General features: G+C 37.9%; 1 protein-coding gene across 3 annotated transcripts in view; it reads right to left on the bottom strand.

Annotated features, from left to right (window-relative positions):
• Positions 1-1,752: 1,752 nt before the first annotated feature.
• LOC107659898 (serine/threonine-protein phosphatase 6 regulatory ankyrin repeat subunit B-like) overlaps positions 1,753-11,370 on the bottom strand; it is a 28,255-nt gene continuing 18,637 nt past the window's right edge. For 2 of the 3 annotated variants that reach the window (XM_016448999.1, XM_016449000.1), the window contains exons 13-28: positions 10,795-10,863; positions 10,180-10,320; positions 9,183-9,248; positions 8,746-8,857; positions 8,363-8,434; positions 7,889-8,090; positions 7,722-7,809; positions 7,069-7,186; positions 6,773-6,992; positions 6,578-6,665; positions 6,404-6,487; positions 5,944-6,089; positions 5,753-5,835; positions 5,172-5,251; positions 4,855-4,946; positions 1,753-4,507 (exon numbers count right to left, since the gene is read on the bottom strand). In XM_016448999.1, the coding sequence (XP_016304485.1) occupies positions 4,263-4,507; positions 4,855-4,946; positions 5,172-5,251; positions 5,753-5,835; positions 5,944-6,089; positions 6,404-6,487; positions 6,578-6,665; positions 6,773-6,992; positions 7,069-7,186; positions 7,722-7,809; positions 7,889-8,090; positions 8,363-8,434; positions 8,746-8,857; positions 9,183-9,248; positions 10,180-10,320; positions 10,795-10,863 (1,906 nt within the window). In that variant the 3' untranslated portion in view covers positions 1,753-4,262. The remainder of the gene's footprint in view (positions 4,508-4,854; positions 4,947-5,171; positions 5,252-5,752; positions 5,836-5,943; positions 6,090-6,403; positions 6,488-6,577; positions 6,666-6,772; positions 6,993-7,068; positions 7,187-7,721; positions 7,810-7,888; positions 8,091-8,362; positions 8,435-8,745; positions 8,858-9,182; positions 9,249-10,179; positions 10,321-10,794; positions 10,864-11,370) is intronic. The other variant, XM_016449001.1, reaches the window with a different exon arrangement.

Here is an 11,370-nt window from a genome sequence, read left to right as displayed (position 1 = left end):
ACGAGGCATTTGTTGCATCCAGTGGGGACATAATTACTGATTATAATGACTTATACTGTGTTTTTACGCGTTGTGTTGCATTGCATCGCGCCGCGTAAACATAAAACAATGTCTGCATTTGTGATCGGAGAAATGACAAACAACAAGCCCTACTCTACACATGCCCAAAAAACTCGCTTTAAATATAAAAAATATAAAATATAAAAAAACGTACTTAACGTGTGTCAGAACAGCCGGCATTGTAGTCTACTCTCCCAGGATCAGGAAGCGGTCCTCCATAAAATGTGCTGCACACATCTGAATATATCTGAATACATCGATTTGCACCCTCAAATAATGTTATTTCAATGATGAAAAATAGATCAAGATGGTCAATATCAATATTTCTTCAACTTAAATTAAACCATTTATTTAACATTTAATCAACATAGAAATATGATCAAACCAATCTTGATTTTTACTCTTTTCAATCAGAGAACATGCAGGACTGCAATTAATATGGTTTTGAATCAAAAAGTCACTCAAAGTAAACAACATCCTTCAGTTTACATGCAAATATTAATGTTGGCCCCCACATGATTTGAACAAACTATTTGAACAGGAAAATAGCATCACATTTAAGTAAAACAAGTAATTATTTTATTTAATGTTTTTGTCTCGTCGCTCCGGCCGGACACGGCATCACAGTGTGGTAAGGGGCGTAACACCAAATACACAAAATAATGTTCTTTTTAGCAACATCATATGACCCCTTTAAATTTCAACTTCAATGATAATTTGGTTGATGCATTAACAATTGATTCGATTCAATGTTGGCCTGCTATCTGGGAAGGGTCCTCTTCCTGAAGATACTCTTTTGTTCATTCCTCATCTTCTAAGATTACATTTTTATATGTGTTATGTATTTAAATACATATTTGAAAATGGTCGCTTTGCAATTGGACAAGGACGTTTTCGCCATAATAGCATATTGACCTCTGATTGGTCGTCATTTGCTACATTGCGATACTTACTTTAAATATTACTTTAAATATTTATACATTTCTCCTTTAAACTCCACAAACAGATGCCATGTATCAAGTTTCGTTTTCGTTTTTCCTTGTCGACAAAAATAAAATCATCTAAGAATCCATTAAAAACTTGTGGACCCAGTAGGACAGGTGGCTTGACAAGAGCTGCTCAAATCCCATCCTCCACCAACACCCAAGAAAGAGCCCCATCAAAATTAATAAACTGTCCATTACGTCAATATTGCTACATTAGAGTTTACCTGGTAATACCATAATCCAATTTTTATGCAAAATGATTTTCCACAATATTAGGATTATTATATTGATGTAGGTTTCCTTCTTGTGAGATCCTTTTTTTTATCATCTGACTTTATAGTAGCTGTTTAAAATTTTCTTTTTTATTTTTTGTAATTTGTAGTCCTCTCAAACTGCTGAAACTGTCAACAGTAATGTGCCTGATCTGATAACTTTTTCCAGAATCAAGAAATTAAAGACAATTCTTTCAGTTGAGTGTTCATGCTGAAAAACTGTAGTAAACTGCTAGATGTTAAATGTCCACATACAGTATCAATACTTGAGTCTATTTACTAAATGAAATTAACTTTCTAAAATGACATGATTAAAATGACATTTAACATACAATGTTTGATAAAGTCGCGTGGAAAACAGGCGTTCTTTTCATTTTTGTAATAAATGGATTTTCAAATGGATAAGAAAACACTCTACACAAAACTCTGTTAAAACATTTTAACAGTCATACAATTTATATAAAAGAAACTTGAGCTGACAAAGAACCTTTAACATTGGAATGAAGAAATCATAATCTAGATTGTCACACATTTCAAAGCTTTTTTTCTGATATAATACTGTTTGACTCATTCCTCTGCATCCTCCCACTCACAATCCATCTAATTTCTGAAAAGAAAATCAACCATGTGCTGCTGTTATAAGACAGTTGTGTGCAATATTTGCTCTGGTGATGATAATGTCCATGAGCTGATATGTACAAAGACTGTTTTCTATTGTAAATCACACACTCGTAGGCACAAACAACAGGACTTGGTTAAAAAAAAACAACATTGGCTTACGATTGGCAGGTGTGACCCAGACTTATCTTCACATCTTCAGACTTTCATTACACTCCTACATACATACAAACATATACTGATATAATCTAAGCAACTCTGAAAATGCAGAACAAGGCACTGGACACAGTGGAGAAACTGGCACATTGTGGACAAAGGCAAACAGACAAACATTTCCATTTTGAATTTGTTTTAGAAAGTTTCTGACAGGCAAGACATTAAAACACCATCTTCGCTAAAAGCTCTTTATCTTTTGAATATGTATTTTTTAATTAGAAATTGGTTTTAAACAAGGATCGATATTCAACCAGTGCAAATTATTAAAAGAATTTCAGAAAGGAAGAAAAAAAGAAGACAGGGAATGTTATTAGTCCTAGATTCATTTTTTTAAATGAACAGTTCACCCCAAACTCACAATTCTGTCATTATTTACTTCCTCTCATGTTACTTCCAACCCCTATGCTGTTTTTCTGTTCATGGGACACAAAAGGAGAAGTCTTTTGAAGCAATACATTAGTTTTGTGAGGAACAGACTAAAATTTAAGTCATTATTCACTGAATAGTCACTGGATCAGTCCAGTTAGTGAACAGATCGTTCATTTGAACTGGTTCTTTCTGGTGATTTGGTTGTTTTGTTCACGATTCAGTTCTAGAGTTCAGTTCACTTACACAATGATCCAGAACCAACAGCTCACTGAAGGAAAAGATTATTAGTAGATTAAAGCTTTAATTTTGGCCTCTTTCTCATACAAAGCTTTTTGTATGATTTCAGAAGACTTGGAATAGAGTATGTAGCTCTTCTGGAGGTATTTCTTTGTCATTTTTGGAGCTTGACAGACATTGTCACTATGAACTGTTGGTGTATGGAAAGAGCCACGTTAAGATCATTTTACTTTTGTGTTCCACAAAAACAAGGACATGAGTAAACAATGGCAGAATTATAATTTAGGTGTGAACTATTCCTTTAAGCACCCATTTACTCCTATACATAAGTGCATACAATTGTAGTACCATTGTTATCTAAATGTTAATAAATATCGGTGCAGGCTTGAGAACATCCTGGTTCACGTAACACGCCATGCCCTGTCACTAGAATCTAAAATTCAACCTGAATAGAAGTATTATTTAAACACTGTCTCTATGTCTGAGAAGGAACCGAGTGACAAAGTGTCACTCTCCAAAAGCGTCAGATGTAAGTTTAGACCATCAAGGCCTAGAAATCTACTTATATCTATGGAATAAAAATGCTCTTTTCACAATACAAATCTCAAGAGCCTTCTATTCACAATGTGTCAAATACAATGTGTGAAGTACAACTGGTGTACGATCTGGAAATGTAGAACTTGCATTGGATTTTCATCACATTACACTGGGTTTCATGTACTTTCAATTTAACTTGTCTTAAGGCTGAAATACACTACACAACTTGACAAATCTGAACAGATTTTTAAAATGCTAGGCATCATACTATTGTAAATAGTTACAGTGAAAACTGGGCATCATACACTAAACAACTGAGGATCACACACTACCAGACGTTCAAGTTGTTCAGAACACAACAAACTCACACAGAAATGTTTGACTTGTTGCTAGAAGATGCATGACAAACGAAAACAATATGTAAAATCTTTCAACTCAAATCTGCAGTACGGCTCTGACTTTTGGCAACTGCACTGACTCATCAGGGCACAAATCTGGGAAAAAGTTGCGTAGTGTATTCCAGTGTTTACTCACAAATAAATACTAAGTGAGGTTGTTAACAGTGACGCCAATTTCTCTGTAGGTCCAAAAATGTGATTTTTCGTTTCCTGATCGCACAGTGACAACATGGGTGAAATGAGGGTGACTTCCACATGGTTTGTGCTTTCAAAAGTCCACAGATTAAGATACACCATGCCGCACTTTACATTATCATCCTTCAAGTGTGAGAAGTCAGTCAACATTTAGCAATCTATCATCAATCAACCTGTGTTAAAGTGATCAAAATGGCTTTCGAAAACATCTGTGCAAACAAGTGTGGCAGAACAAAAGTGTACCATGTGTGCTATGTTATAATCTCTTGTTATAGAGGCTGTGCTCCATAATCAAAAATCTGTACAACTTCTGCAAGGTTCATGACGATCTGTGCTTTAAAAACTATGACCGGTGCCTCTAGAAGGAGCCGGGGTCAAAATGTCTCTGAGTCCGAGTCGTTTTCAGTGGTCGTGCCCTCGCTGGAGGGGCGGGAGGGGTCCCTTGGACTGTGGGGGCCTTGGGGGCTCTTGGCCTGGCGGGGCAGAGATTTCAGCAGGGCACCTGGCGAAGGAGCTCCAGAGCTGCAAGGGGAGCAGAAAGGCATCATGATAGCCAGAATGAGAGCCAGGCAGTCAGCCACTTCCCTGCTGGGAGCACAAGCCAGAGCAGGGGTGAGACCTGCGGGGAAAGACAGCCAAAGAGCGAGAGAGACAGGAAAGGGGACAGGAAAGCAGAAAGAGGTGAAAGGAGGGATGGAGCAGTGGAACAAAAGGACAGTGGTGGGGAGGTGATGGACGAAAGCACCATTCCATTAGTGCCTCGCTAGATAGGCAGCCAAACACATGGTCAGTCAGGGGGCAAAAGGGCACATGCATGCCACTGTCAAAGCTTTGAAACACAGCTACTGCTTTGGCAAAAGCCTCTATGTCACTAACAAAAGAAGAAGAATACAGAGACAGACATAGAGCGATTCACATACACTGACAATCTAAATCTGCAGGGATTTTAGTTTCAGGAAGGCGCACCATTCTCATCTAGTACTTGAACGCTGGCCCCACGAGAGAGCAGCTCTTGCACTGTCTGCTTCATCCCACTGCGAGCAGCCAAATGGAGAGGTCTGGGGAAGTGAACGAGAAACAAGTGAGCATCAGTTGCTTCTTCAATCATTTATAAGAACATGGCACAAGCAACATCATGGGTTCGAATCCCAGGGAATGCATGAAGTGATAAAATGTATTCCTTAAATGCAATGCAAGGCAAGTTGCTTTGGATAAAAGCATCTGTCAAAATGCATAAATGTAAATATAATATGCAATCTACTGTAATGTGAAGGGGAACTCACGTTTGCAGTGCAGCGTTGGTAGCAACGAGGGCAGAGTCTGGAAGTTTTCCGAGAATGAGCAATGCACATTCCTCCATTCCCTGGACAGAGAGCAAGCAGAAAAAAAAAACAAGAAAATCATCTTTAGAAGACCTCAGGTAATAGATTAATAAAAACATTCAAAAATACTGTTTGCAATGTGGGTTTTTATATCTGGCACAATTTTATTGTTTGATAATTATATGAAGTATTAAAACCCTATGACTACAGTCACACATAGGTGTCTGCATTACTTAAGTGGAAATTTTAAAATTTTTCTGTTTTTGAAAAGGCCAAATTATTATAATAAACATCAATAAAATATGATTTTGGGGTGAGTAGATATAAAGAAAACCTTTGTTTCAGTGAACTATATAGTTGATCATTTCTTTGTAAAACAAAACTAATAGTAAAGGGTGCCATTTTGTCAGTGGCATTTTGACAAAATGACAAATTTTGATTATGACAAATTCTAAAAATGATTATGAAAGATCACTGCACTACTGATGAAATTATGAAAAAGTAGAGACTGATGACCACGGCATGCAATGGGCTATACTTACATTACTGCAGGCTAGATGGAGGGCTGTATTGCCCTTCTGGTCAGTTAGATTGAGGTTCACGTTGGCAACAGTAAGTAAAGCTTCTGTTTAAAACACGCCACACTTTGCATAAGTGCATTCAGTTGAGTACATTTTCAAATGAACAGAGGCATAATGCAAATAAAAGGCATGAAAATGTTTTGAATACATACCTACAACCTCAACCCTTCCTTTCTCCGCTGCCATAATCAGGGCACTGCGCCCTGATTGGTCAACCTCATCCACAGATGCATTATGGGCCAAGAGCAGCTGAACACAGTCTACGTGGCCAGCGAATGCAGCTGCATGGAGAGGTGTCCTGATAAATAGAGACAGCAGTTTTTAATAGATGTTTTCACTGATAGCTATGAAAGCAATGCTAATGATGAACATAAAAAAAAAAATTTAAAAACGTACACTGGTCTGTTTCTCAGGACTATCTTAACTTTTCCTAGCCAGATTAGTAATGACATTTAACTGTGTGTATGACGGTGTATGAAGTCAGCTCTCAAGTTCTCAAACGTGTATATAAATATAGATTTTATTTTAAAAATAATTTTGTAACCACTGTAGGTACAAATCTACAATTTTATTCTAATCTGTTTTGTCTTTCTTGACATATACCAAACTAACCTGCCCTTGGAGTCTTTGCCAGTTACAATCTTTGATCCCATGGCTTCTAATAAAAGGTTGGCACAGGTCTCATGGTCATTGACCCTGCAGGACAGAGGATTCAAAGTTGAAACAGAGAAAAAAAAAGTGCAAAAGAAGACAGGGATGAAGAAAACGATCTCACAGCAGACATACACAGCACAGTGCAGCGGGGTGAAGGGGTTCCCATCAAAGTGACGAAAATCTCTTTGTTCGAGTAGGACCTCCACACAACCCTCATGACCTAGAACACATACACACACAATGCTAGTCCACTATACTTCACAAAAGCTACATTCCGTTTACTGATTCCGTCTTTTTAAACTCATAATGGAGACTGTTAAAACCAACCATAGTAACAGGCCCAGTGTAAGGGTGTGTATCCCTGGTTGTCTCGGAATGGGGGTATCGGGGGTTCAGAACATGCAATATTGAGCAATTCGCTCAACCAGGATGCGTGACCCCTCGCCGCAGCCAGGTGGATAGCTGTCCGACCCTTGGAGTCCCCCAGCAGCACGGATGCCTCCAGCTCCAACAGGGACTGAACACATTCCTCCTGTCCACACAAGAGCTGAGAGAGAGAGTTTAAAAAAACTGTCCTTGTACATCTTGCACTTGAATATGTTTGGCAAGATCAGGAAACTCACCCCTAGGTGCAGAGCAGTCAGACCTTGATGATCAGACAAGTCCACACTGGCCTCACGTTCCAATAGAAGAGACACAGCATCCACATGACCCCCCATTACTGCCAGCATTAGAGGGGTCCTGCAGACACAAACACACATAGAACGAATACCCATTAACCCGTTAATCACGTGCAAGAATCTCAAGTGTGTATAGATGGTTAATTTCAATAAGCCGTTATTAAATCAATCAATAAGCTTCCCACATGTCCATGGGTACATTTTTCTCATAGCTTGGGCAAAATTAATATTAAATCAATTAGGGTGTTGATTCATTTTATTATTAGTATTTGTATGAAGTGTGTTCAGGTTTGATTTTGGCACACTAATCGAGATCCTCAATATTTATTTATCGTAGAAAAATAGTTATATGCATTTTAAAATTCATTAGTTGCATAGTAATTAAAAAACAATTAACTAAATGTTGTCAGCAACTTTTTATGGGTAACAATTGGGTAACTTCATTTTTTTTTTTTGACTGTATTTAATTATTTCAGCTTGCCAAGCTACAATACCCATAAGTTGAGAAGTAATAATACATGACACACTCATTCCACTCCAAAATCTTTGTGGCATTATAATGAAAGATTTTTAGAGTTATTAAATTAACTACTCACTGTCCCTGAGAGTCCGCTGTATCTACCAGATCTGCATTATCAGAGTCTTCCAGCAGGAGGTGCACACATGATGTATGACCATTCATTACTGGATACAAACAAGAGTGTATTAAATACTGCATAAAAATGTACAACTGTGTAATTTCCACCACACACAGATGTAATACCTGCAAGATGGATAGGTGTACGTCCTCTGAGAGTATCTTTGCTTCTCGGCGAGGTCCCATGGTTCAGAAGAGTGAGAGCACAGTCAGTGTGGCCCCTGAGGGCAGCAAGAGCTAATGGAGTCCGGCCCACCTCATCCCCCTGATCCACCTCGCAGTGACCCTCCAAGAGTACTTCTAGAGCCTGTGCTTGACCGTGGTACGCCTGGAAACAAACATATACCTATATAAAGGTGTAAGACCAACTGTCTGAAAATGTCTTTCACATATTTCAGTGAGGTTAGGGCCTGTCTGTAGTAATTAAACCTTGTAGTATTAAAAACATGCAAGCTGTGTTTTCTTATGCAAAAGTTGGCTTCAGGATGCTAAGGTGTTCTCGGTGGTAGCCAGGGTATTGATATAGTGTTATGATTTGTTTTTAGCATGTTGTTATGTGGCTGTTAGGATGTGGTTGTAAAGGTGTAAATTTGGACTCACGGCCAGATGCAATGGGCTTCTGGTTTGGCTTTTCTCCATCTCATCTTGTTGGTTCTCATCTCTGTCCAAAAGCTGAAATCAGTTTTAATCTGAATTACAGCTGTTCTCATTAAACTCAAAAAAAAAAAAAAAAAAAAAGCTATTCTGAATTAAGCTGGAACAAATTCATTCTTGCACGATAAACATGTGCAGTGCACCAGCAGGTGGTGTACAATAGGTTCAACAGACAGCGAGCACATCATTTTACGACATGACTGGACTACCACAAACTGGACTAAATTAATTTGCATGTTAAGTTACACATTTAAATCTACAGTAGAGACAGTAGAGTACAGATGGAGGAAGTGCCCTGAGGCACTCACTGGACATATTTGTGTCCTCACCAGTTTCAGACAGTGTCTGTGGCCATACGCTGCAGCATAATGAACGGCACTGTAGCCTTGTTTATCTTTGAGTGATGGGGCGGCACCATGCTGCAACAGGAACTCGAGACACCTGCACACACAAATATAAAATATGAATATTGAAATATATTCAAATACACACACACACACACACACACCATAAAAAATTAAACTAGAAAAAGTACAAAAAAGATCATGTAAAATTATTATAAGTGGAGAGAGGGAAAATACATTTAGTTTGTCCCAGACATGAAATGATGAGGTTACAGACGCACACAGACACAAACACCCAATGTTTTGGCATCAGAGCAGGACACGTGTAAACAGCACGAGTGACGGTGAGACAAGGAGGGGGGACACAGAATTGAGGCTGAGCAGACGTGGGCCGTTCTGCTCTTCAACTCCAGAGAACTCACAGAGCTGCCTCCTTCTCCCTCTCAGCTTGAACTCCGTCACTCTCTGGTTCCAGGACCACACGCCGCCTGCAGAAAAATCACACACACCTCACAAATCTTATACACAGATGCTTCTTACGCAACAATAACTCTTAACAATTTTTTTTAAAGTTGTAAACAAAATTGTATTACCATTAAATGAATATTTTGGAATTCATATTTGTTTTATTATGAACTATTCATATTTTGTAATTAATAATAATACATGAGAGTAAATATTTACATAATTCAATAGTTTAATAATAATTTTATATGTTACATGCAATAAGTCTGTGGTATCTGGGTATAAATTAAATTAATTATGGTTACCGTCTCATTACTCATTCACAAAATTCTTTGTGCCGGTGAATTCTGGCAACTAATCTAATTAAACTAAGCAAAAAGGTGTTTCCGTATGCCATATCAAGTCGACGTCAAACACTTTTGTCTTTGCACATAAACTACCCCAATGATAGGAGACTTAAAAATAGCCTGTGGTTGCCATGGTAACACAGATATATGTGTTAGTGTAGCTGCTAGCAGTCTCTGGAGATGGGGACTGACACCGCACTCGATTTCACCTGCTGTAGGACTACAGCTGCCTGTGTCTAAATCACTTAATCGGGTTAGACATGCATTTACAATGGTCAATTACATGTTGTTCACAACTAGCTCCATTTCTGCACTGTAAACTATTCATGTGGGGATATTTTGACCACCAGTCAAGGCGTTTTTCACTCCACCATCCCACCGCTAAAACTACGATTAGGTTGAAGGATGGTTTAGACTTATGAGCTGCAGATTTTTCCAATGAAACCCCTCGTAATATCTTGCTGCAATATAAGTCTATTAGTGTAAATGATGAGATGTTTATTTTTGCAAACTGAAGGACAAATCCACTTTTTAATTGAATCTTTAAACTTTATAAAGAATGGAGGAGAAAATCACAGATGTTGCCGTTTGTGTAAATGTTGTGTACCTCCTGTCCAGGTCAGAAGCAGCAGCGTAGTGCACAGCAGAGCGCCCCCACTGGTCAGTGGCATTAATGCAGGTTCCGCAGGACACCAAAGTCTCCAGGCACTGAAAGTGTTGACTAGCTGCCGCATAGTGGAGAGGGGTCCTGTCAACACCCACAACAAAAGAGAGGGGGGGAAAAAAGGATTTGACAAAAAATTAAGAAGGTTTCAGTTTCAGAGTACAAACAAATTCTACAAACTAAACAGCTGAGAAAATGTAAAATACAAAATCTGAAAATGCAAAGAAATCTGAATATATGTGGTTGAAATGTTACTATTCGCCAAAAGGATGACAAAGTTTTCCATTAATCTAGCATTTTAAAAAGCTTAACAATTAAAATATTATTTTGACTTGATGCTTAACAAATCTTTAAAAAAACATGGTAACGTTGAAAAAAATGGAAAGAAAATTTGTGATTTTAGAAAAATTGACTCACTGTTCCTGAATGCACTGAATAGCACAGATATATTTAGTACTGAATGTTTATTAGCACAACTCCAGCTGAGGAGAGCACAGACATGCAAAATGAATAAAAAATTATCCTGATGTAAATGTCTTGCTTTTACCAAGAACTCACCTTCCATGCTTGTCCCTGCGGTTATGATCAGCTCCACTGCTGAGCAATAGCTTCACACATTCCACATTACTGACAGAGAGAGAGATGATAAAAAAAATTTAAAAATAAATTAAAAAAAAACCTTGCCATGAGCACGAGTATGAGGACAGATAACAGGTCCAACAATACCTGTATTTGTCTAAACAATGGACGATAAGGTAGTCATTAGTTTATGTATTGTATTCATACATAATTGGGTATTGTATTTCGGTATATATAACTTCATGACTTCTACATTTTGTATCACAATCCACATGATACAACTGCAGTTGTAAAAAGTCCAATCAGAAACAGAATAAGTAGACAGACCACCTGTAAGAACATCACAATACTCAATATAAAGTCACACCATTAAAAGGTCCAGTCTCCTTATTGGTAAAAACTCTGTATCAGTCTATTTCTCTACAATATGAATGCACACATTAAATATACAGTTTTTAAGTTTGATTTCAGCTAAGCTAAACACACACACACACACACATATATATATACACATATATGTATTTAGCTTAGCTGAAATATAAATATATGTGTGAA

The sequence above is a fragment of the Sinocyclocheilus anshuiensis genome, unplaced genomic scaffold, assembly GCF_001515605.1.
Source record: "Sinocyclocheilus anshuiensis isolate Anshui unplaced genomic scaffold, SAMN03320099.WGS_v1.1 scaffold1409, whole genome shotgun sequence".
Classification (NCBI taxonomy): domain Eukaryota; kingdom Metazoa; phylum Chordata; class Actinopteri; order Cypriniformes; family Cyprinidae; genus Sinocyclocheilus; species Sinocyclocheilus anshuiensis.
The sequence above is the reverse complement of the archived record's forward strand: the minus strand, read 5'-3'. Positions and strand labels throughout refer to the sequence as shown.